This window comes from Cnephaeus nilssonii (assembly GCF_951640355.1).
Source record: "Cnephaeus nilssonii genome assembly, chromosome: 1".
Lineage (NCBI taxonomy): Eukaryota > Metazoa > Chordata > Mammalia > Chiroptera > Vespertilionidae > Cnephaeus > Cnephaeus nilssonii.
The window spans coordinates 16968477-16995462 of NC_137072.1; the positions used below are offsets into that span (position 1 = coordinate 16968477).

Consider the following 26986-nt stretch of genomic DNA (forward strand, 5'->3'; position numbering starts at 1 on the left):
ATTTCAATTTTTAAAGTTTTTGCTGTAAATTGATAGTAAATGTTTGTCTTCTAGACACCTAAATAGACTTTTTTTAATTTCCTACCTGTGACACAGATATTAGCTTGTTGATTTTTTTTAACCTATATCTTATTTTTAAACTAACACTACCTCTTTCTGTACTATTTTCTGCCAGTTTCTCATTTAATGGAATGGCAACTCTTCTGGATAACAAGTAACTTTTACCTAAGAGGGTTTTTGTGTGTTTTTTTCTGCTTTTTTTAAATTAAATTTATTGGGGTGGCATTGGTTAATATGATCATACAGGTTTCAGGTATGAGTTTCTATGTTACAAGATCTGTATATTGCACCATGTGCTCGCCACCCAAAGTAAAATCTTATCACCCCCTAACCCCCAGGAATAACTTTTAGACCACAAAGGTAATATAAGTGTACCTTTAAAAGCTTCTATTCTAAGAAAATTGCTTGCTAAATGAGTGAATTTACTTTGTTTATATATTCTGGTTTTGCTATTTTTAAAAAATATTAAAACTGAGAGGAACTAAAATTTTAAATTATAATAAAGTTGCCCTCATAAAATTCCAATAAAATAACATTAGATTAGCCCTGGCCAGTGTGGCTCAGTTGGTTGGAGTATCATCTCATACACCAAAAGGTGGCGGGTTTGATTCCTGGTCAGGGCATACACCCAGGATCTGGGTTCAATCCCCAGTGGGGGCTAGTATAGCAGGCAATGTTTCTCTCTCACATCAATGTTTATCTCTCTCTCTTTCTTTACCTTCCTCTATGATATCAGTGGAAACATTCTTGGGTGAGGATTAATAATAATAATAATAATCTTGATAATAAAAGGCTACTATGCAAATCGACTGAATGGCAGAATGACCGATCGCTATGATGTGCAATGTAGGAGCTGCCCCGTGGTGGTCAGTACACTCCTAACTGCCAGCTTAGGCCCACTCCTTGTGGGGGTGGGCCTAAGCCATCAGTCGGACAATCCCCAAGGGTTCCCGGACTGCAAGCTGGGCTGAGGGACCCTCCTGCCCCCCAGTGCATGAATTTTGTGCACCGGGCCTCTAGTAATCTATATATATACACATATACGTGTGTGATATGCAAATTAGGCTGGGCTGCCGTAACGGGTCACAACTGGACAGGAGGAAGTTGTGCACGCAGGTGAGGCCTGGAGTGGAGACGGAGACAGAGACGGGGGCCCGCCCGAGCCAGCGTAGCGGCTCCAGAGTGGATACAAGCATGGGGACCAGGGGACGCTGCAAGTCAGGCGTGGATCCCGGCCCCCCATAGGGTGCCTCCTCGCACGGCGGGAGGCTGGGCACCTCCTCGCGTAAATCACGCACTGGGCCTCTAGTAATAATAATGTTAGAATAATGGTAGTGCACAAAGAATAAACCTTCTGTGTGATTAAATAATTTGGATTGTATTTGTTCCTCACTCTCAATCATGATTTTCTTTTTTTTTAATTAATAAATTTATTTTTTAAAATAAATCTTTATTGTTCAGATTATTACAGATGTTCCTCTATTTTCCCCCATAGTTCCCTCCACCTGATTCCCCCCCACCCCATTCCCTTACCCCCTGCCCCTGTATTCATCCATAGATGTAAGATTTTTGTCCAATCTCTTCCCGCACCCCTCACACCCCCTTCCCCCCGAGAATTGTCAGTCTACTCCCTTTCTATGCCCCTGATTCTATTATATTCACCAGTTTATTCTGTTCATCAGATTTTTTATTCACTGGATTTTTAGGTTCACTTGTTGATAGGTATGTATTTGTTGTCACTTTGTTGTTCATAATTTTTATCTTTACCTTTTTCTTTTTCTTCCTCTTCTTAAAGAATACACTTCAGCATTTCATATAATCCTGGTTTCGTGATGATGAACTCCTTTAGCTTTTCTTGCCTGTGAAGCTCTTTATCTGACCTTCAATTCTGAATGATAGCTTTGCTGGGTAGAGTAATCTTGGTTGTAGTTTCTTGCTGTTCATCACTTTGAATATTTCTTGCCACTCCCATGTGGCCTGCATAGTTTCTGTTGAGAAATCAGCTGACAGTTGTATGGGTACTCCCTTGTAGGTAATTAACTGTTTTTCTCTTGCTGCTTTCAAGATTCTCTTTTTGTCTTTTGCCCTTGGCATTTTAATTATGATGTGTTTTGGTATGGTCCTCTTTGGATTCCTCTTGTTTGGGGTTCTCTGCACTTCCTGAACTTGTAAGTCTATTTCTTTCACCAGGTAGGGAAAGTTTTCTGTCATTATTTCTTCTAATAGGTTTTCAATATTTTGCTCTCTCTCTTCTTCTGGCACCCCCATAATTCAGATGTTGGTACACTTAAAGTTGTCCCAGAGGCTTCTTACACTATCTTCATATTTTTGGATTCTTTTTTCTTTATGTTTTTCTGGTTAGGTGTTTTTTGTTTCCTCATATTTCAAATCTTTGGTTTGATTCTTGGAGTCCTTTGGTCTACTGTTGAATTTCTGTATATTCTTTATTTCAGACAGTGTATGCTTAATTTCTGACTGGTCCTTTTCCATTTTTTTGGCATTCTCATTAAGATCCTTAAAGGTCTCACTAAGTTCCTCAGAGGTTTCTAGAAAATTCTTTTTTTTTTTTCTAGAAAATTCTTGAGTAACCTTATAACTGTGGTTTTGAACTCTATGTCCAGTAGTTTGCTTTCCTCCATTTCTTTCATCCATGACATGTTTCTTTGTCTCTGCATTTTGGCTGCTTCCCTGTGTTGATGGAGTGGTTTTCTGTGGTAGGTGATCTATACGGTCCAGTGGTTCAGCCTCCCCAATCACCTGAGGTGGACACTCTTGGTGCACCCCTTTGTGGGCTGAGTGCACAGTCTTGTTGTAGTTAAGCCTTGATTGCTGTTGGTACACAGGGAGGAATTGACCTCCAGGCCAATTGGCTGTGAGAACCCGCTGTGTCTATAATGGAAGAACTGCTATGCTGGAGAAACTCTTATGGAGCAGGACTTGTTTCAGTGAGGCTTTGGTGCTCATTGAGTCTGCCTCTTGAATGTGTCACTTATGGATGTGAGGTGTTGAAATCTGGTGTCGTCTCACACTGACCACTAGGTACACTGGCTCCTGAATTTCCAATGGGGTTCAGGTCAGCTACTGTCTGAGGCCACCCAGCAGGATCTACAGCGAGAACTGCAGATTTCTCCTCTTTGCTTTGGGTTTGGAAGTTTTGTAGCTGTCTGACCAGAGCCGCAGTTTGTTAGGTTAAGCTGCAATAGGGAAGGACATTCATATGCAAAAGCCGCTTTGCACAGTTTGGGTGGGTTTGTAAATTGGACGGGGCGGGGTCTCAGGGAATCACTAGGGCAGTGATGGCGAACCTATGACACGCATGTCAGTGCTGACATGCGTAGCCATTTCTGATGACACGCGGCCGCTGAGGCGGCTGCATGCCGAGGATGAAACATTTGCTGCTCCTGAGGATGAAACATTTGCGAAATAATGTTTTTTCCTCAAAGTGACACACTACCCGAGTTATGCTCAGTTTTTTGGCGAAGTATGACACACCAAGCTCAAAAGGTTGCCCATCACTGCACTAGGGTGTGGCAAACAGCGATGGCTGCCAGTCACCTGTCTCTGCGTCTCTGCGTTCCCAGGTCCCGTGCCCCAGTGCAGTAAACAATGATTCCTGCGCGCACCTCTCTGCAAGAAAGCCACCCTCACTTTCCTACCCGATGGTAGACAGTCCAGCTTCTCCCCATAGGAGTCTGGGTCCCCAGAGTCTTGCCGGAAACTGGAGTTCAGAGCAGTCGGGAGCTTGTGTCTCCCTTCGGATTGAAAAAAACACAGCACCCAGTCGCCAGCCGCCAGCCCGATTTGCGCGCTTCCGTACCTCTGCTTTTCCGCGCTTGTGCATGTCCTACCTGGTCTCAATGCTCTTTTCTCTTTCCTTCTAGTTGTAGAATTTCTACTCAATAGCCAGCTTTCCCGTGGTTCTGGGTGATAGACGTTTTGTCATTTAGTTGTAGTTTTGGTGTGGTTGTGAGAGGCAGCACGTACAGGTGTGTACGTTATGCCACTATCTTGGTTTCCTCTTTATTACTGTTGTATATTTGCATTTTAGGAGCAGGATCAAACTATTTTTTAGTTAAGGCAGGATTTCTCAATTGTTTTTCCTTTTCTCCTTATGGGCTGCTCTGTAGGTAATATGTATATATTACAGAATAAACCAGATTTGCATTACTAGTACTATTATTTCATTTCTGTCCTATTCAAGAAAGAAATAATAGTATTTCAACTGCACACAGCTTTGCATTCTTCCTCTACTTCTGCATCCCTGAGAAATACAATGATTGGATTATAGAAGGATGAGGGAACCCTGATAAACCCTGGGCTAATCCCCAAATGCATCATTTCTGTGCTTACAGATCAATGAGTTGTAATTCAGGAATTTTCTTTGTTTTATGACTAAGTGCTCCGAATTAATACTAAGTGAATTAATAAAACTTCATTTTCACATGTCAAAAATAGGTACTATTAAAGTTAGTTATTGATGCCCTAACCGGTTTGGCTCAGTGGATAGAGCGTCGGCCTGCAGACTGAAAGGTCCAGGTTCGATTCCAGTCAAGGGCAAGTACCTTGGTTGCAGGCATATCCCCAGTAGGAGGTGTGCAAGAGGCATCTCATCGATGTTTCTCTCTCATCAATGTTTCTAGCTCTCTATCCCTCTTCCTTCCTCTCTGTAAAAAAAAATCAATAAAATGTATTTTTTTAAAAAATAAAATAAAGTTAGTGATTGAAGACTCCCTCTAATTGAATGATCTTGTAAAAATCCTAATTAATGCACCAATTTGCAATATTAGGTACAAAGCTCATATCACCCAAGAGTGATATGAAATTCAGTTTTCAAGAAAAACATTTTGTTATCAATGTATCATTAATTCAACTTATTGACAATGGATTTAACCCATGTTATTTTGGTTTTTCATTATAAATTACTACTAATTTAGCCTCATCCTTATCAGCTTGGTTTTATTATACTTGTTTGAAGTTATACATGCTTGTATTAATAGTATTTTTTATCTATCCCTGCTGGCCTAGCTCAGTGGTTGAGAATCGATCTATAGAAGGTCACTGTTTGATTCCCGGTCAGGGCACATACCCAGTTTGCGGGCTCAATCCTGAGGTGTGGGGTGTGCAGGAGGCAGCCCTTCAATGATTTTCTCATCATTGATGTTTTTCTCTCTCTCCCTTTCTCTCTGAAATCAATAAAAGTATATTTAACAAATAATAATAATAATATTTTAATCTATAATTTCCTATTAACTATATTTATATCAAGCCCTGTACTTTTGCAGTTCAAAACAGAATCAATCATATTCCTATTGCAAAGAAGATATATACATAATGTTGCCTTACCCCAAAATTTGTCTAAATATGTTGCCTGTTAATTTATTCTATTTAAATAACATGTAATACAGTATCAAATAAGTATTATAGAGTAATTGATTTACATTTTAGACCAGTGTTTCACTCTAAATAATGTGTATAAGTGTATGCTCTAATTGTTTATGCTGCTTTTTAATTATCTGTTATCATCATTCTTTTGTTCCATTGGAAAGTAGGAATAGGTAGCATAATAGTTTATGAGGCATTTATTCCACCTAAGTGGACAGAGGTTTAATAGGTTTAAAAATCTCAGCTTTATATAACTAAAAAAAGGTTCTTCCTCTCCTTTTAGGAAAGTGATGATGGATTCGGCTCTACAATGATGAGTTGGAACACAACTGAAAAGCCTTTATGTACACAATCTACAAATGACATCGAGACCATAAGTTTCAATAAGAAGAATCTTGAGTTAGCCCTTTCTCCCATTCCGAATAGCAGTACCATTCCTGCCAGTGGAAGCTCTTGTGTAAACCTTGCTAAAAAGTGCTTCTCTGGGAAAGATGCTTGGGAAGCAAGAGACCTGGATATAAATAACACTAATATGGCCACTTGCACAAGGCACTCTGGTTTTCATCAGTCAGATCAGGGGACTGTAGAGTCCACTGGTATAACTGAAGAGCCCCTTGGGAAAAAAAGTGTTAAGAGACATTTTGAGTTAGTTGACTCCAGTCCTTGTCAGAAAACTATACTGAATAAAAAAAATTGTATAGAGTATAAGCGTAGTAATGAAATGAGAGATTGTTACACAAATCAAAGTACAGGCTTAACAGCTGAAATTCAGGACCTTAAATTGTCAGTATATAGAAGTCAGCAAAATGACTGTACTTATAAGGAGAATATGGTCGATTCTTTTATGGATAAACAACAAACACCAGAAAAAACAAATATCCCAATGATAGCAAAAAATCTTATGTGCGAACTGGATGAAGATTGTGACAAAAATAACAAGGACAACTTAAGTTCTAGTTTTCTATGTTCTGATGATGATAGAGCTTCTAAAAGTATTTGTATGGACTCTGATTCATCTTTTCCTGGAATTTCTATATTGGAAAGTCCATTAGAAAGGCAGTCCTTAAATCCAAACAAAAACATCAAAGAATCTTCTTTTGAAGAATCAAATATTGAAGACTTACTTAGTGTATCACTCAGCTGCCAAGAAAGTACCTTGCCAAAAGGTGATGAGAATCCTGTTGTCCAAGACAGTAACCAAAAAATGTTAGCTCCTTCTTCAGAGGTGTTGAAAACATTAACCGTCTCTAAAAGAAATGCAGTAGCTTTTCGAAGTTTTAACAGCCATATTAATGTATCCAATAATTCAGAACCATCCAAAATGAGCATTAATTTAGATGCAATGGATATTTCGTGTGCTTATAGTGGTTCATATCCCATGGCCATAACCCCAACTCAAAAAGAAAGATCCTACTTGCCATATCAGGTATGTATAACTTCCTAACACTTCGTTCTTTGGATGGTAGAAAAGTAAACTATGAAGACCAGACTCTTGCCTCCCAGCTAAACTATATGATATTAAGCATATAGTTTTGTTTTACTTGTTGGAAAATTTTTTGGAAGTTTTAATGCAAAAAGGTAAAGCTAGTGGTTGTACTGCTCTATACACTTACATATATTTACAATCATCTATATATATAAAATATAGATTTAAAATATGTATAAAATATTTTATATAATATAGATTTAAAATACATATTTTAAATCTATATTATATAAAAGCCTAAGTGACCAGCCAACTAGCCAGTAGCAATGACGCGCACTGACCACCAAGGGGAAGACGCTCAAAGCAGGAGTTGCTGAGCTGTAGTCACTTGGCAGCAGCGGTTCTCAGGTGATGCACCTGGAACCAGAGAGGAGGAAGTCTGATTGGCGGGGGGGGTTACCTGAGAACCACCCTCTCGCTATCTGGGACCCCTCAGGTGAGGTCAGAGAGCCAGTTTTGGCCCCATCCCCACCAGCCAGGCCGAGGAACCCCACTGGTGCACGATTCCATGCACCAGGCCTCTTAATAACTACATATTTTCACTTGACCCCAGAAAATCTGTGAGTTATAAAATTAAAATCTACTCTGCTCTCTTCTAAAGTCATATTTAGATGATCTCTTATTTACAGAAAAAAAGTTGAAAATACATATTTTAAATCTTATTTTGTTTTTATTTTCTAACCCCTTATCTTTTATTTTCCCCTTGGAGAGACATCATAATAATAAAAAATTTAAAAAGTGGAAACTTGCATTGAGAGTTACAACTTGGGTTTTCTATTCAGAACTTACTGGGTGACTTAGAAGTCCCTTACCCTCAGAGTCTCTGTTTTCCTTCTGTCTGTAGAATATAATGCTCTCTATCCTGTTGATCTCAGAGTCCTTATGAGACAACAAAATATCTTAGCACAAGAGGTTATTTATATTTAGTTCTATCTTGCATATTATCATAATATTTCAGTCATTTGTCAGTCTCAAGCTCCTACAGTGGAGTTCTTTCTTGTTAACTTTTTCATTTTTTCTTGCATATGCAGATCTTATTGAAATAGTTGGTGTTACCTAAACTATTGAGTATTGTTAGATATGAGGACTGTGTATAATTATAATTCTTTCAGTCCTTTTTCAAAATTAAGGATATGAGTCTGTCCTTTATGCCCAGCTTTTTGGTTTTGGCATTTCTGTTCACTGTAAAAGGAATTTAGATATTTATTGTCTTTTAAAAATTCTTTTTAAATTAGCAGACCCCAAGTCAGGTCAAGTCAGGAACTCCGTATCGAACTCCAAAGAGTGTGAGAAGAGGGGCGGCCCCAGTGGATGATGCGCGAATCCTGGGAACCCCAGACTACCTCGCACCTGAGCTGTTATTAGGCAGGGCCCATGGTAAGGCATACACGTCCTGAGTTTCTGAAATGTCACCTATCGCTACATTTTCTTTTGAGGTAAAATTGTTTTAAATTTCTTTGGTACTTGGATTACCTGAAGTAGAAGAAAATTAACTCATGCATTACTCTTTCCTCCTATATATGGCATTTGTTACCGGAAAAGAAGACATGCAGCCATTTGTTGTTTGCTTCTGGTATAGTCTCAGTGACCCAGAGAATTCGCGCCTTTCAGACTTGGTTTCCTTTGCTTTAAACGTCTCCTCAAGTCTGTTGTCGTTTGGGCTCAAAAACACAAAGTTGAGCCTATACCTCTGTTCAGTCTGCAGAAGCCTGTTCCTGTTTAGGGCTTAATCTCACTTATACCCTCCCCAGAGAGTCAAGCCAGAAATGAGCCATTTTTCAAATTGCAATATAGGAATAAAAGGATGACATTTTCACTTATCCTTTTTTCCCTTCCTACATTCTGAAAATGAGCCGTATTTGTTTCCTAGGATTAGTGTAACATACTATAACCTGGGTGGTTCAAAACAACAGAAATTTATGGTCTGACAGTTCTGGAGGCTAGAAGTCTAAAATCAAAGAGTTGACAGGACCATGCTTGGCTTGTAAATGGATGGATCACTCTAATCTTCCCTCTTCATATGTGTTCTCCTTTGTCTCTGTAGTCTCATGGCTGTGTTCTTATAAGGACCCCATTCATATTAAATTAGGGACCCACCCTACTCCAGTGTGACTTCATCTTAACCTAACTAATTATATCTGCAAGGACCCTATTTCCAAATGTCACATTCAGGGAACCTCAGGGTTAGGACTTCAACTTATCTTTTTTCAGGAGGGCATGATTCAACCCACAACATAACCCTTTCTTCTACATCTTTATATATATTTATTTCAGAGAAAAAGGGAGAGAGAGAGAGAAACATCAATGATAAGAGAGAATCCTTGATTGGCTGCCTCCTGCACGCCCCACAATGGGAATGGAGCCTGCAGCCCGGGCATGTGCCCCTCACTGGGAATCCAACCATGACCTGGTTCATATGTCGATGCTCAACCACTGAGCCATGCCGACTGGGCCCTTTCTTCTACAGCTTGATAGATGCTTTGAACTCTTGGCGGTCATCTGTCTCATCTTCCCCACCGCACCCTCCACAACTGTTATTTCTTTGCTGGATTTTTTTCCTTAGTCTGAAAATTAGTTTCCACCCTTCCACTCACTACCCAACTCCTCAAAGGTGCCTCTTTTGCTTTGGCAATCTGATTATTATCCCAACTATTTAACTGAAACTTTATTACCAGTCATCTATGATGTCATTATTTACAAATCTGCCCGCCTCTTCTCAGTCTCTCTTCTTACCTCTATTGCTACTCCTCAGTCTTCCTTATCTCTTGTAAATATGGATGTTCTTCAGGATTCTGCCCCTTACCCTTTTTGATGTGCTCCCTGTTAATCTGTCACTCCCATGCCTTTGGTTGGGTCTATGTTGGTGTTTCCCAAATACTGATCTCTAACCCTAACTTTCACTAGGCAGCAGACACACGCCTAGTCTCTATTTAGTATTCGACTGGTCTTTCAAATGCTGCCTGTTAAAACTGGATTTCTTATCCAGTTTTCTCTTCCTCTGTTCCCTATCTCGGTTTCGCCATCTTTGTGGTGATACAGACATTGTCCCTACATTCAGACGTTTAAATCAGGTTAATTATCTCTGCAGTATTTCTCCTCACCTTTTCATTTCTGCCACTATCTCCACCTCATCTTTTCCTTTTGTTCATATAATGGCTTTCTTTCTGGTCTCTTCAACTTCATTCTGTTATCTATAATCATTGCCACCAGATTTTTCATCTTCCCCCCATATTTGCTTTTTTTCTTTAAGACGTTTATTTGGAAAACCATAGAAAAATGCACAGATAGCTGAGCTGTTTTATATGTTTCAGTCTAGATTTTGATTCCATTTAAATTATTCTCTTCCCATGACTCTATACCCTTGCCCAACTTTTAAAAACCTGGAGTCCGGTAGGAGAGACCACAAGCATCCCAGAGGGTCGCAGCACAAAATCCAGGTTTTCCTCTTAAAACATAGCATGGTTTGTGCTACTTCCCTCCTTGAAAAACTCTGGTGACCCTTTAAAAGCCAGATTAGTGATCATAGCACTTGAGGCTCCAAGCTCTAATAGTAGCCACCTCTCTCAGAGATTCTCTTAATAGGCCTTATATCCCCATTCCACTTCTTAAGACACATTTATTTTCAAATTTCCCTTATTTTCCACAAGTAGCTTAGAAAAGCCAGTCCCCAATCATCTTCAGTTTTTTCTCATCCATGATCAGTTCAAATGTCACCTATTCCATAAAATGTCCCTTGATCAGTTATGGAGATTTACTTATTCACTACTATATTACTTCATTAGAAACTGTTTAAAACTCAAGTCATTCTACCTATGTTATAGTTAGTTATTATATTTTCTCCACTACAAAAGCTTAAGAATGTTTCCTAAGACTAGTGTCTGAAGTTTCCCTCGAGATAGCAGTCCAGGAGAATTCCTGGGCAGCGCTCAGTAGCCTTTGAGAAAAATCTCTCCACTATTGCAAGTGGACAGACACATTTACTGTTCACCTCTGTTAGCCAAAGCAACTAAGTTCCTCTGGGCACGTAACTGGTTTTGTACAGTGCCCCTTTTGCTAAGTCATGGATTTGCTAGCCCATTTACTGTATTACAATTTGCATGTTCTCTAACTTAGGATAAAGTATGAAAAGAAGCTTTAGATGTAAAGATTTACTTTATCAGATCTTGCCACTATTTTAGTGGGGCACCTAGTTACCTCCGCTATCTAGTGATATATTTTTAAATTTTTATTTTCTATAAAAGTAATTTGATATATCGTTTTTAAAATAACAAGTAGTACAAAGCTATTTATAATCAAAAGGAAAAAAAAACAACACAGCAGTTCCCTGTTCTCTACCTGTTTCCCCCACGTCCCACATCCCAGATCCCAGGGGCAGTCTCTGCTCCTTCCTATATGTGTACCTCTCTATTTCCCACTGTCACGCTGAGGCACAGCTATGACTCCTCTGATGCCCTCCATGGTCTTCCCCTCAGCATGCAGACATATGAACTCTGGCCAGATTCTCCCATAGCTTCTTCTTCTTCTTTTTTTTTTTTTTTTAATTCTCACACGAGGATATTTTTTCCAGAGGATATTATTTTCCATTGCTTTTCGGAGAGAGTGAGGGGGAGAGAAAGAGAGAGAGAGACATTGATTGGTTGCCTCCCAGATACGCCCTGACCTGGGCCCCAGGTACATGCCCTTGACCAGGAATTGAACCTGAGACCCTTCATTGCGCAGGCTGGTGCTCTAACCATTGAGCACACCGGCCAGGACACTCCCATAGCTTCTTGTGCATATTTTTGTTTCAGCTCTCTTAACATTGTGTTAAAATTATCTGTGTTGTCTCTCCCAAAGCAGGGTATTTTCTCCTGAGAAAAAGCTCTTTCTTATTCATCTTTGTACCCCTTATACCGGCACAATCCCTGTTATCTAGTTCAATGCATGATGAGAGAATGAACTCAGAATTTTAATACAATGCACCTAACTATTGTTTTCTTACCTGCAGGATTTCTGACTTCGGGTGAGTGAGCTTCTCTTTAAAGCAATATGGCAAAGCACATTAAACAGAAAAGTCAAAGTATAACTGGATCACATTGCAGAAAAAAATTATTTTTCACTTCAGCTCACTTATGAATTATAAAAATGAAGTATCTTCTGTCTTCTGAGCAGGAAGACATGAGGGTTGCTCTGCTCTGTGAAAACAAATGTAGGCGTGCAGCATTTTTTTTAGTTTTTAAAGGTAGCAGAGACTGAAGATTCTGCTTTTATTTATTTATTTATTTTTACTGCAACAGAGAAAATAGGCTTGATAAAAATAATAAAATTAGCAGCTACAAAATGGCTGGAATTTTCTAAACCATTTAATTCTGTTATTATTAGAAAAGAAAAAGGTATAAACAGTATCAATATACCAATTACAGAAGTGGGTTGTGAATTAGAAAGTCAGTAGTATAAAATGTTTGTTCTCTTTCTCTGGCTAATGATATAATTGCTATAATTAATCCCAATATATGATCTTATTAGACTTTGACTCACATATATGGGTATGTGTGACATATCCATGGAGAAAGCATGTATGTGTTTGACATGAGTACATTTGGGCTGAGCTGGTCAAAGGGTCCTAATTTCTAATCTAAGTAAACTAAATAAAATGTATGTTTTTTCCTGATGTCCCCCTACCTTTCTGTTGTTTGGTTATATTCGTTATATTATCTAACCTACAGGAATACTTTCTTGGTGCTGCTTAAAAAATCTACTAACTGAGGTGGTTTGTATGTTTTTATAGTGATTACTAAAGACATAAAAGCCTATGGACTGTTTACATCTTGTGTTCTCAGGGGAAGTGGGGTTATGTTGCTTGCAGGTGAAAAGGTATTCTATATGCATGTGATTATTTTTTCTAATGGCATATTCCACAATGCTTTCCTATTTGTTTTAAAAGGGTGGCAGTTGTTTAACCATTGTAATGGATTTTGTGAAATTGATTTTTAAGAGTGATTTCCAGGCAAATTTAGCACTAGACTAGAATCCCTAGTCTAAATTTATACTAAAGTTAACCATTTTTGGACTAAAGTTAACCTTTGGTTAGTAAATACCTTATTGGTAGACAGAACTAAACAAAAGCATAAACCAGATTATACGGTCATTTTAAAATAATCCTTTAAAACATCTTTGTATATAATTGGTGCTTTAATAAAAATACTATTTAGAAATCAGTTTTACCTACTTATTAAGACTTAACTCCTAATTACCTCAAGCTGTAGTTTAAGTGAATATTACTTGTTAAACTAATTTATCCCTCTATGAACTTAAAAGGAATAAAGCACATGAAAACACTTTGTAAGTAAGGCTTTCCATAATTACCAGTCTATCCTCCAATTAGTATAAATGTAGCTACTTCATCTCATACTTTGTGAAGTGCGTGAAACATAAAATCATCTAAATTTTGTTATTTCCCAATTTGAAATTGAGAGGTACTCTAATTATTTTAGAGAATAATCTTTAGCTTAAATGCATTCCTTGGTTGTGTTTTAGGATTTAGAGCATGAAACTATCCAGAATATCAGGTTATTAATAAATGACCAAAGATAGCTTTAACTTTTCTTTAACTAGATGTATTAATGGCTACTTTTAACTTCTTAGAAAATAGAGAAGGAAAGTAATGGCCATATTGCATAACTGAAGGTCATTTGACTGTTTGTACCTTATGAAGCCGGAAGAAAGCCTTAGGAAATGAATGCTTTGATTGTGCCCAAATATCCATGTATTAACATTTTAGTTGATCAAACATTTGTAGAAAATTCTTGCAAATTCAACTACTTCCTTTTAAATTCTAGGTCCTGCGGTAGACTGGTGGGCACTTGGAGTTTGCTTGTTTGAGTTTCTAACAGGAATTCCCCCGTTCAATGATGAAACACCACAACAGGTATTCCAGAATATCCTGAAAAGAGGTGATTCTTTTTCTCCTATTAAGATAGATCCATTTATCTCTGAGTAATATATTGAGCAATGATCAATAAGCTTATTCATATTTGTAGATATCCCTTGGCCTGAAGGTGAAGAAAAGTTATCTGATGATGCTCAAAATGCAGTAGAAATACTTTTAACTATTGATGATACAAAGAGAGCTGGAATGAAAGGTAAGCTTTTGTATTAATAAACTCTTCTACCCTTGATTTGTTTCAGGGGCAGAATGTTAATAATAATATGAAGTTCATAATACTAAAGATAACTTAACTGTTAAATTTGTTTTAAAAGATTTTTAGTTTATTTTTGCCCTCGAGGTATCCATTGATATTTTTGTCCTTATTCTACATTAAAATTTAATGTGATCAGGTTGTGACAGTCACTCATTGAACTTTATTAATCTCAAGCAGGTTCCTGAAACAGTTTTATCTTGTCAGTGTCTTAGGTTTATCAGAACCTAATAAATACAAGGAAAAAAATATATAAGAAATATTTTTTTACCAAAACTTTAATTCTATAATTTCATACTGCTTCTTTTCTAATACCATTATTGATTGACAAATGTATCAGGTACCATACTACCTCCAATAAGACTAATTGGTCCATTATGATCCATTCAGTGGTTTTTTTCCACTGCAGGGATATGTTAACTATAGTTTTGAACTGCTAGTAAATCTCATCAGCTGCCATCAGATCCTTTTTGTAACAGGGTATATAGAGAGACAAATAAGCATTACATTTCCATTTGCAGGGTATATTTAGAAAATTTATCTTTAGTAATATGTCATTTGCATCAGCTTCTGAGTGTCCCCTCTAATAAGTTCCATAGTTTGTTTGTTTGCTCGTTTGTTGTTTAACAAATTCTATAGAGTGACTTCTAGGTGCCAGACAGTGTTGTTTCAGGTGCTAGAGGTACCCATGTCCTAGTGGAAAGACGAAGTAAACAAATGCAACTATGGCATAATGCCATCTAGTTGTAAGGACTATGGAGAAAGATAAAGCAGGCCCTGGCTAATGTTGCTCAGTGATTAAAGTGTTGTCTTGTGCACTGCAGGGTCATGGATTCAATTCCAGGTCAGGGCATATACCCATGGATTCAATCCCCAGTCCGGGCCCATGCATGAGGCAGCCAATTGATGTTTCTCTCTCCCTCTCCCTCTTTCTCTCTCTCTCTAAAATCAATGAAAAGCATATTCTTGGGTGAGGATTAAAACAAAAACAAAAAAGATAAAGCAGGGTGAGAGAATACAAAGATATATTTTTAATATATTTTATTGATTTTTTACAGAGAGAGGAAGGGAGAGGGATAGAAAGTTAGAAATATCGATGAGAGAGAAACATCAATCAGCTGCCTCCTGCAAACCCCTTAAAGGGGATGTGCCCGCAACCAAGGTACATGCCCTTGATCGGAATCGAACCTGGGACCCTCCAGTCTGCAGGCCGATGCTCCATCCACTGAGCCAAACCAGTCAGGGCAGGAGATATTTTTTAGATGGAGTGGTCAGGAAGACCTCTGTGAAAAGTGGAATTTGTGCAAAAATCTGTATAATGTGATAGTATAGACATTAGTGTAAACTGAGCTCTAAAACTTACTTTAGAACAAGGGCTCTCAACTGGGGTGACTTTGCTCCCAAAAGGACACTTGGCATTGTCTAGAGACATTTTTGGTTGTCACAAGTGTTTGGAGCATTGAGTAGGTAGAGGCCAGGGAGTCTGCTCACCCTCCTACAATGCACGGGAGAGTCTACACAACAAAGAAATATCTGGTCCCAAATTTCAATTGTGCTGAAGTTGAGAAACCACTGTTCAGCAAATATCTATAATGTACTATAATTTGCTCAAAATAAGTGGAGACAGGAGAAAGGTAGTTTTACTAGTGACCTCAGATTTCTGCTAGTTTACATAGGGAAGTCAATGGTAGGGGTATTCTTCAGTTACAAAACAGTTGCTTCAACTGTTTGTTTAGTTCATCTTAACCTAGATTAGAATTCCTTTATAGATTCAGTTTAAGTGAATAGCTATGATGAGAGGATCATAAAACATCACATCACATTCAGATGTCACAGTTTTAAGAATTACTACGGCAAGTAACTCTAAAGTAATCCATGCTCAGATATTTATTTTGAACAATTAAAAGACAAATAAATTTTCTAAATGAAAATTGATTTTGCTATGGTATCCTAAATGAGGATAACTTATTGCTAACAGTCTTTTAGTTTAGGAAAAAGTCAACATGTAGGCATATGGATTTCTCAACCCATGACCCCAATACAGACACATAATTCTTTCCCGTCTGTGTAGTCTTCTCCCAATATTTTCCTCAAATACGATTGCTGCTTTTTTTTGACTGTTTACTGCCTTAATGGCCACTTCATTATTTTGGCAATGCTGTTATAGTTACCTTATGAAGTGAAGGGTTGAGAAGGGTGGTATGTCTAGCAACTAAATATCAGTGTGATCAAAAGAGCACACTCATTTTAGTAGGTAGAAGGTTATAGGAAAGGTGATCATACTGCTGAACAGTCAGTGTTTTGTGAAGGTGCAAGTCAGTGATATCAAGGAAGTCAAAGAACCATAATAAAAATGTGTCAGAAGTGTCATCAATGTGTATGTTGAAATCACCATGACAGATAAGGACGGAGCCCAGCCAAGACAGCAAGGGAGTGGAGATGAGCATCTTGCTAAAGTTATCTAGGGCAATAGGTAGTGCTAAGGATTGCAGAGCTACAAAGAGGTGGCAAAGACTTGGGATGAGAAATGGGATATTAATCATGGAAGATGAGTGGTTTGGAAGCTGAATGGGGATCAGAAAGTAGAGCATACTCGCTCTCTTAAAGTCAGGGATTTTGTGAGAAGATGCAGGCAATGAGAAAGACTTCTGTTAAGACAAATCATTCAATCACTCATTTGACAAATACAAATCAGGCACCTGTCCTATACCGAGTGATATACAAAATGACACAGTGTGTGTCATTGAGAAGAATGTGGGTAAATAGAGAGACAGACAAACAAATGCCTATGAAAGTGACATAATAAAGTATGGCAAAGTATATGTGAGAGTGTCTCTTCTTCATTCCGATAGAACAGTCCTTGCTTAGGTAATGGTGTCATAATATTTCATTTTGTTTCCTGTTTTCCCAAAGAGTTGAAACATCATCCTCTCTTCAGTGATGTGGACTGGGAAAATCTACAGCATCAAACTATGCCTTTCATACCCCAACCAGATGGTGAAACAGATACATCATATTTTGAAGCCAGAAATAATGCTCAGCACTTGACCGTATCTGGATTTAGTCTATAGCACGTAAATTTGCCCTTTAATCTAACCTTGTCTTATAGAAAGAGCTACCATAATTATATATTCCTTATTATAAGTTTTATTTAAGGGGGAAAATCATTTTACCTGGATCCATGAGCTTTTATGTATGTTTACAGCTTCCACAGAGGTAAAAGGCTACCAAGAATATAATCAACAAGTTATCTTAATCTCAAAGTTTCTTTCATCTTATTTATTTTGTCACTGCACTTTATGAAAATTAATGCATCAATAAAACTAGAATGACACTACCATTTTAGAGAGACTGAGCCTTGAGCTTGATTTCCTTTCTCATCTGTTGATTTCAGTCCACCATTCAGTTCGGTGTTAAAATAACAAAACACCATACAGTTTTATTTTAATGTAATTTATTTGTACATGATTGCCTGCAAAAGCTGTAGTCTCAAGGGCAATCCTTTAAGGCTGCATTTGTGACCTCAATATGCAGCTGGAAAATTTCTTCACTCAGTAGTGTAGCTCCTTTTGGGAATGAGGGATAAACAAAAGGACTATGGTTTTGGCTTGCTTTCCTATGAATATAGTTTTGCTGCTTTGACTGTTTCTGTTGCTTTCTCTACAATGCATATCTGTTTAAAATAGTTATGGAAAGATTAGTCGTGATATACTGTAGCAATTTTAACAGCTTGTTCAGTTTTAGTAAAAAATGTGATGGTTTACATCTTAAGATAATTTGTTTAAAATATATGCAGCATTACCAGCCTGATCCTTTATAAAAAATTTACCTTGGCTTAATAAATATAAGTGTAACATACTTCAAGTATATTATTTGTCAACATCATTCTTTTATACACACACTAAGATTCAGCTTCACAGGTCATATCTTAAACACATTGAGGCTGTCAGCGTACTTACCATTCAAAAGAGCAGAGTTCAAATTTAAGTGTATGTATGTAAATTTGCTGCTAATCTATTTAATACTATTGTTCCTTTTGCATTTGGCTTTATGTTTTTACTCTCCATTACCATCCCAGTAAAAGCCTTGCTAAAGTAGCTGAGAAAGATAGGACAAGTGTAAAACTTACGTGAAAGATAGACAGTTATAAACAGTGCTATATAATTTAATCCATGGTTTAATGTTTTTACTGAGCTTGTTTTACTAGTAGTAATGATTACTTAGATTTAACCCTCCTAATAGTCAGCTCTTCTAATAAAATATTTAAAATAAGTTACTAAAACTTCATTTAATATAAATTACATCTTTCCTTAATTAGGTAAAAGAATAAGATTATTTATTATTTTTTTTAATCCTCACCAAGGATTTTTTTTTAAATAAGGCAGGAAACTCTATATTTTATTATTCATGAAAGATAGCTAAACTAAAAAAAATATTGATGCTCAAAAGAGTAAGATCCAATCCTAGAGGTTTCTTTATGCTCAGCAGATGGCAATGCACTGACATTTCACTTGCTGGCCACGCCCTTGGACCAGGGATAATTTTCTATTGGGGAAATGTACAGTGACCCTATTCCCAAGGCCAACAACCATGCCTTTAAGTGAAAAAGTTTGCTGTTATTGACCTAGCATGTGCTGCTATAGTCACCTAGAACTCTGCATGCTGTAGTGGTGTTTACTGGGAACAAGTGATTTTTTATCTAAAATTAACCAACCCTTTAAAGCATCTGTCAAGATGTGGTGGGTTCAGATACTGGTTAAGGAAAAACCTGAGCTTCCGGTCAACGTGGCTGAATAGGGAACCTCAGCACTTGCATCTTCCCACAAAACTACATCAAATCACAACTAAAACTATAAACAACCATCACTGAGAACAACCTGAAGTCTAGCTGAACAGAAGTCCTATAACTAATGATATACAGAAGAAACCACATCTGAGCCTGGTAGGAGAGGTGGAGATAAGGAACAGGCAGATCCCACACCCACACATACAGTTAAAAAAACAGAGATGGGTATCTGTTGCGGAAGACCCCCTGTGAATCCAGGCGTCCCAGCTCCACACCAGGATCTCCAGCTTAGGGATCCAGTGCTGGGAAGAGAACTCGCCATAACTTCTGGATGTGAAAACCAGTGGAGATTATGGCTGAGTGAGACAGAAGGTGGCTGGAAACTCAGGCGTCCCTCTTAAAGGGCCAGCAACAGGCTTACTTAGATTCACTTCCTCTGAGCTCTAGTGCTGGGGCAGCAGCTTGAAAGGCATCAGGGACATAAGGGAGGAACTGAGTTGTCTGGCTTCAAGGCGAGGGTTGGAGGGGCAGCTTTCTCCCAGACAGAAGTGCTGGCAGAGGCCATTGTTCCTTTGCTGAGCTCTCCCCTTCACTGATCCAGGGCCATATCTGAATCTCCATCTTCCTGGCTAACACCATTCACCCTGCCCTGGTGCTTCCCTGAGAGCCCACCCCACCCAACTTGTGGGCCCACCCAAGATGCTGCCAGTGGCATTTCAATACAAACAGCCCGTCTTGGCTAATGCAGCAGACTTCCTAAAATCTCTCAAAGGCCCACAAACCTTAGATAAGCAGCATGTGGCCTCAGCATGCCCTGTACCTCTTGTTAAGCAGGGCCAAGCCTGGGACTAGCAGCAGGTGGTCTCAGTTCACAGCTTGGCCTCGCCCAGACACCTCCAAGCCCAGCACAAGTGGCAGCCATGTGCAGCTCGCTTTGCAGCTCATGCCAGTTGGCCCTGGGCGGGGCACAGGCAGTGGATGATCTTGGGGTGCACCTCCCAGTAGGCCCCTGAGCCAAGGCACCCAATAGACATCTTCAGATTACACTGGAGCTCCATCCAACCTCCTCTACCAGCAACACACTCAAGGGAAACACTCAGCGGGCACCAGAGCCCTGCTGAAGGGAGTCCTGCTCTATGATCAAAAATAGATACAGAAACAGAAGCATCAAACAGACCGATAAACCTCAGAGAGAAGGCAGGGGGGCTGAAGGGGGGCGTGGGGAGAGGTAAGATGCTGGAGGTTACGTCCAGCAGGTCATAATAAATGCGAGAAATCTTCAAAAGGTTGAATGGACTCTTTCAGCAGGGCTGAAAATCTGCATGTTATTACCTGCTGCTGGAACAGCCTAAGGCAATTCCCCCAACTTGATGGTCCTTTACTGTTTACCAAACCTTACCTTTGATATGTATATCTGCTTTGTTAGAGGGCAAAATGTGTGAATAAAAAGCCCTGGGTCTGGAGATTCAGGGAGCTTAGTCACTAGAATTAAGTTTCCATCTGGCAACCCAAAATGCCTTCAAAATTCATATTTCTTCTCTACTAGTCTCTTCACTAATTTATGCACAGCCCCTTCTCCAGATTCCTTGAACCCTTGTAGATGCGGAAAAGACCCCAGCAGTAAGAGATCAACCAAAGGACTTGTATGCATGCATATAAGCATAACCAATGGACACAGACAGTAGAGGGGTGAGGGCATGTGCTGGTTGGGAGCAGGTGGGGAGAGGTCAATGGGGGGAAAAGAAGACATATGTAACATGTTCAACAATAATTAATTTTTTTTAAAAAAGTATAAAATATTCACAGCACAATTTCCTGAGATGTTAATAGTAAGTAGGCTTGCATTTTCTCCTTTGTGGCCTGAGAGATGCTTTTCTGTCATCCTGAAAGGGTTGTCAGGTCAAGAGCTGATTTTTGTTCAAGGCAGCTGATCAATGATCCTCTCTCATTGATGTTTTTATCTCTCCCTCTCTCTTCCTCTCTGAAATCAATCTATAATAATAAAAGCGTAATATGCTAATTAGACCGGACATCCTTCCAGACGACCTTCTGGATGAAGCCGGGGCTGCGAGGGAAGCCCGGGTCCTGGTGCAGGAGGGAAGCTGGTGCCAGCAGCCAGGGGAAGGAAGGCCTACTCCTGCATGAATTTTCTGCATCAGGTCTCTAGTAAATATATATTTTAAAACTCCAGTTCCAAGCTTTTGTACTTTAGTCCACACATCCCATCAGTGAACAAGCCTGAAAAATGGTAAATTCAATTGGGAAAAAAATGTTTTCTTTTTAGAGAGGAAGGGAGAGAGAGATAGAAACATCGATGACAGAAACATTAGCTGCCTTCTGCACACCCCCTACTGGAGATCAAGCCCACAACCCTGGCATGTGTCCTAACCAGGAATCGATCCTGCAACTTCTTGGTTCATGGGTTGACACTCAACCAGTGAGCCACACCGGCCAGGCTAGCAGGCTAATTTTTAAGTTGATAATTTTGTATGTCCCACAAGTGATGTTATAAATACCCAAATGGCCCTTGACAGAAAAAAGGTTCCCACCCCTGTCCTAAGTGTTAAAGAGCACTTGGGGCATCTTTTGTTCTAATATTTGGTCTTTGATCCCAGTTACTGACACAGGGCTCCTAGATCCCTTGGAATTTCCTGGGTGGTAGGAGTGTCTTTCATTCTAATGAGGAGACTCCTGCACAGGGCTGGTGACTGGAAAGACCAAGTCATGATTAGAAGCTTGGAATTTTCAGTCCCATCCCTCCATTCTCCAGAAAGGGGAAAGCCTGGAAATGGAGTTTATGTTTTATCATGCCTCCATGATGAAGCCACCATAAAAATCCCACTAGGACAGGGTTCAGAGAGCTTCCAGGTTGGTGAAAACGTGGAGGTGCTGGGCGAGTCGTGCACCCAGAGAGTGTAAGGAAGCTCCATGCCCTTTACCACACACCTTGAACCTGCATATCTCTTCCTTCTGAGTGCTCATCTGTATCCTTTACCATATCCTTTTATAATAAACTGGAAAGCAGTAAGTTTTCCTGAGTCCTCTGAGCCACTCTAGCAAATTAATACAACCCAAGGAGGGCATTATGGGAATCTCCATTTGTAGCCGCTTGGTCAAAAGCACAGGTGACAATCTGGACTTGCAATTGGCATCTAAAGTCAGGGGAGAACAATCTTGTGGGACTGAGCCCTTAACCTGGAGATCTGATGCTATCCAGGTAGATAGTGTCAGAATTTATTTATTTATTTATTTATTTAAATAAATATATATATATATATAATAATAGAGTAACATGTAAATTACCATCACTCCGCTACGCCCACGATTGGGCGGCGGGAGGCTGGGGGGCGGGACTCGGGTGGCCTATCTGGCCATTGAGAGGCACGGATCCGCTGCCACTGAGGGGGGCTACCCTGCTGTTGAGAGGCTCAGGGGGCAGGACTCCCGCCCCCTGTGCCTCTCAACTGCCAGATCTGTGGCCGCTGAGGGGGCCTGCCGCGGACACCCAGCTGCGCCTCTCAACGGCAGGGTAGCCAGGTGTCCGCGGCAGCCCCCCTCAGCGGCCGCGGACCAACAAAAGTGGGGGAGCTGGGTGCCTGTCTGCTCCAGCACCAGGCCTTTCAGAAGCCTCCGCTGAGCCAGAGGCTTCTGAAAGGCCTGGTGCACCAGCGGACAGGCACCCAGCTCCCCCATGATCGAAAGCGAAAGCGTGTAGGGGACCCTACACGTGCATGATTCAATCATGCACTGGGCCTCTAGTATATATATATATATATTATTTTAGAGAGGAAGAAGGAGAGGGAGAGAGAGATAGAAACATCAATGATGAGAAAGAATCACTGATCAGCTGCCTCCTGCACGCCCCACACTGGGGATGTAGCCCTCAACCCAGGCAAATGCCCTAACTGGGAATCAAACTGTGACCTCCTGGTTCATAGGTCGATGCTCAATCACTGAGCCACGCCAGCCGGACGTGTCAAAATTTATTTAAATGCTAGGACACCCAGCTGTTACCACAGAAGAGCTTATTGATGTGAGAATAAAACTCTGCACAGCTGGTTTCTGAAATGTGAGTAGTGTAAGAATAAAAGAAAACACAGGAGGAAGATTGAATTTTTTTTCTATGGAACTGGTTTTTAGAAAGAAGCATCTGACATGTTTTCAAACTTAACATTTACAACTGCAAACAAAAAGGCAATGGAGTCTGGCTGATGTGGCTAAGTGGTTGAGCATCAACCCATGAATCAAGAGGTACCTGGTTTGATTCCCAGTTGGAGTACATGCCTGGGTTGTGAGCCCCATCCCCTGTGGGGGAGGGGGTGTGCAGGAGGCAGTCAATTGATGTGTCTCTCTCATGGATATTTCTATCCCTCTCCCTTCCTCTCTCTCTAAAATTAATAAAAATAAAAAATTTTAAAAAGGCAATGGAGCAACATCTTCAAACTTCAGAAAGGAAGAAAGACATTTTTATACATGCAAAGTCCCCAAATACTTCCCTCTTGTGCGTCCTTCCTTATTTAGAAAGACACTGCAAACCAGGCTCTATCAAAATAAGAGAGTGAACCAAAAGAAGAATCCATAGAATAAGGGAAGCAGACTGTCTAATAGAGGAGTTAAAGAGAACCCCCAAGGATGATGGTCAAGTGTGAGCCCAGGATAAGAGCTGTGTCCCAGTCACAGAGGGCAGCAAGTTCAAAGCAGGTCAAGTTTCCAGAAGACTTTGTCAGATATATGAAATTGATAGAATATCAATGAAATTTATATTCTGGTTTATCTGAATGTCTTGATAGGTTATTTAGACAACGGGGGAAGAATTAGAGATTGAATTATTGATAAGTAGAAAGAAAAGCTAGCAAATGAAAAAAGTTAACTCCAGCAACAATGAACAGCTGGGCTCTGGCTGGTGTGGCTCAGTGATTGGAGCATCTGCCTGCACATCCAAGGGTCACGGGTTCAATATCTGGTCAAGGGCACATACCTGGATTGCATTTCCACCCCCAGCCCCAGTTGGGGCACGGGCAGGAGGCAACCAATTGATGTGTCTGTCACATCGATGTTTCAGTCTCTCTCTCTGTTTCTCTTCCCCTTCTTATCCCCTTCAACTCACTCTGAAAATCAATGGAAAAATATCCTCAAGTGAGGATTAAAAATAATAATTTTAAAAAGCTGTGCAGGAAAGGAAAATGATCATAGGTTAATAAATTGCTCAGATGTGAAGAGTCTTTGCATGGCCCTAACAATATGAACCCTGAGTACTGATCTAACCCTAACACAAATGTGTGAGGAGATAATTCTTCATGGCTCTCTTGCACTTCTGCACGTCCTGTGAGTGAGACAGTTACTGCCCTTCATTCCAGACCATCTTTTCAAGGATGTTTGTACAATGAACAGCCTTGGAAGACAGAGATAATATCTCTTTTTGCATAAATGGCAGGATACTTGCTAATATAATATAGACTAGAAGCCCAGCACACAGTAGAGTCCCTAGGCCTCGCCTGCGATCAGGGCCATCTTCCGCCCACTTGCCAGTCCCCAGTCCGGCCCCGCTGCTGCCAGCCACCCCAGTTCCTCGTTTGCCATCCAGTGACCAAAAGAACAGCCCACTCTGCGGTAGGTGCCTTGTGCCATCAAAGGACACCTGGCCCTTAGCTCCCTTTACAGAAGTAAAATAAACGCCTTCTCTCTGCACCTGTCTCTTCTCTCCCTTGTGAATCCTTTCACAGCCGGCATCGCCAGACAAAACCCTCACAATGACGTGGGAAACTCAACCCAGAAGGACTATGCCTGTGGGAGGAGGTGCAGGGAACCAGGGCTGCCCCCTTGCTCCTGCTCCCCCCCCCCCCCCTCCCTCTCTCCCTCCCTCTGTCCCTGCACTGGCCCAGCAGCCTGGCTCGGCCCCTCCCCCAAGGCGAACCGCTCAGCTCAGGCTCTGGCCCCGCCCACCCGCAGGGAGGAGCATGCGCAGTTTCTTGCAGACCTGGAAGCTGCTGTGGAGTAGGGAGGGTGCAGGTCCTTCCTGAGGAGGGTGTTTGTGCTTTAAAGCTGATGCTCTCTGTCCACCTCCCAGCAGTGAAGGCTGAGGGTCGCTGCAGGCGCTGAAGTCCTTGTTGAAGTCTCCGCTCCGGAGCCCCTCATAGCAGTGAGTCCGCATCCCCTGGAGGCTGCACAGTGGAGGCGCCCCGTTCCTTTCGGAAGAAACTGAGGATCGATCGGAGCCTGCCGGCCAGGGGAAGGGACCGAAAGGTCTGCCTTCCGCCTGCTCGCCAGTCCCCAGTCCCGCTCTACCGCCACCCAGCCGGGTGCCCCGTGGTTCCCCGGTGGCCATCCAGCGATGGGAGCCTGTGGGCTGGAGGGAGGGACCAAGAGGTGGTCAGTGCACGTCATAGCAACTGGTTGATCGGTTGTTCCGGTTGGGACGCCTGGCTTTTTGTATATATAGATAAGGTCTCTCTCCCTAGTAAAATTTTGCCTGCTTACTACCATTAGAAAAGATTCAATTACCTAAAGTCAGGGTTCCTCTCCTATAATCCATCTGCAGGTGTCACCTGGCTTCTTGGCATCACTCTGTGGGATCTGGGCCTTGGAGCATCAGTACAAACTTGCTAATACTCCAGCTACTCCTGTTGGACCAACACTTCCAGTGTCTATCTCTGCAAAAGGGATTTGGATTAATATGCCTTCTTGCCCTGCTTCTATAAAAGTACTGATAGTGAAATAACAAAAGTATTATTACCATCACAATAGCTATTAGTCACCAAGTACTTAATGCATCCTGAGCACTGTTCTATGTATTTTGCATATATTAACCCTATGACATATTATTCAAGTTTTATAGATGAGGAAATTTAAAACCCGAAGTGACTTTCCCTTGATTGCACAGAATTCTAACCTAGACAGCCTGGCTCCAGAGCCTGCACTCAACCCTGAGAATTAAGAGCTATCTATACAAGTTAGGACTCTGGTTAAAAGTGGCAGAAACCTAACTTAAACTACCTTAAATAAGAATGGAAATTTCTGGCCATTGGGTAGCTCTGTTGGTTAGAGAATCGTCTTAATACTCCAAAGTTGTAGGTTCGATCCTGGTCAGGGCACGGCACAAATAAGAATCAACCAATGAATGCATAAATAAGTGGGACAACTCTCTCTTTCCCCTCTCTCTCTCTCTCTCTCTCTCTCTCTCTCTCTCTCTCTCTCTCTCTCCTCTTTCTCTCTCTCTCTCTCTCTCTCTCTCTCTCTCCTCTCTCTCACTCTCTCTCCTCGCTCGCTCCCTCCCTCCCTCCCTCCCTTCTTCCCTCCCTCCCTCCCTCCCTCCCTCCCTCCCTCTTTCCTTCTCCCCCTTCTCCTTTTCTCTTAAATCAATCAATAAATTTTTTTAAAAAATGGTAATTTTTAACCCATGTAAACAAACTGTATAAAGAGAAGGGTAGTGATTCAGAGTTAACTGGATTAAGGGACTTGAACTCACTGTTTTGGACTCTTTTCTAAGTGCCTAGGACTAGATGTTAGCCTTTTATCTAAGGCAGCAGTCACTAATCTTTCGGACCTCACGGACCACCAGTTGGCGACCGCTGCTCCAAAGGTTTCCTTAAACCAGTGGTCGCCAACCTTTTGGACTTCAGAGACCACCAGTGGTCCGTGGACCACCGGTTGGCAACCACTGATCTAAGGCTCCTCCAAGTGCCAGGATATATGGCCCCAGAATCCCTAGGGGAATAACCTAATAGGCTATAATTCAAAAAGAAAAAAGGCAACAATGAGATACCACTACATACTTATCAAAATGCTAAAATTCAAAACATTAATAACACCAAACGCTGACAAAGATGTGGAACAACAGGAACTCTCATTCACTGCTGGTGAGAAAACAAAATAGTAAGCCACTTCGGTTTTTTTTGTTGTTTTTTTTCGTTTTAAACATTCTTTATTTTTACTGATTTCAGAGAGGAAGGGAGAGGGAGTGAGAGATAGAAACATCAATGATGAGAGATAATCATTGATCGGCTGCCTCCTGCACGCCCCCTACTGGGAATCGAGCCCACAACCTGGGCATTGGCTGGAATCGAACCCAGGTTCCCTCAGTCCCCAGGCTGACAC

General features: G+C 40.7%; 1 protein-coding gene across 2 annotated transcripts in view; it reads left to right on the forward strand.

Moving 5' to 3' along the window:
• The window catches only part of MASTL (microtubule associated serine/threonine kinase like), a 47824-nt gene extending 29494 nt beyond the window's left edge, over positions 1 to 18330 (forward strand). The window contains exons 8-12 of one of the 2 annotated variants that reach the window (XM_079772934.1): positions 5726 to 6868; positions 8164 to 8305; positions 13747 to 13860; positions 13948 to 14049; positions 17020 to 18330. In XM_079772934.1, the coding sequence (XP_079629060.1) occupies positions 5726 to 6868; positions 8164 to 8305; positions 13747 to 13860; positions 13948 to 14049; positions 17020 to 17177 (1659 nt within the window). In that variant the 3' untranslated portion in view covers positions 17178 to 18330. The remainder of the gene's footprint in view (positions 1 to 5725; positions 6869 to 8163; positions 8306 to 13746; positions 13861 to 13947; positions 14050 to 17019) is intronic. The other variant, XM_079772935.1, reaches the window with a different exon arrangement.
• Positions 18331 to 26986: the final 8656 nt, after the last annotated feature.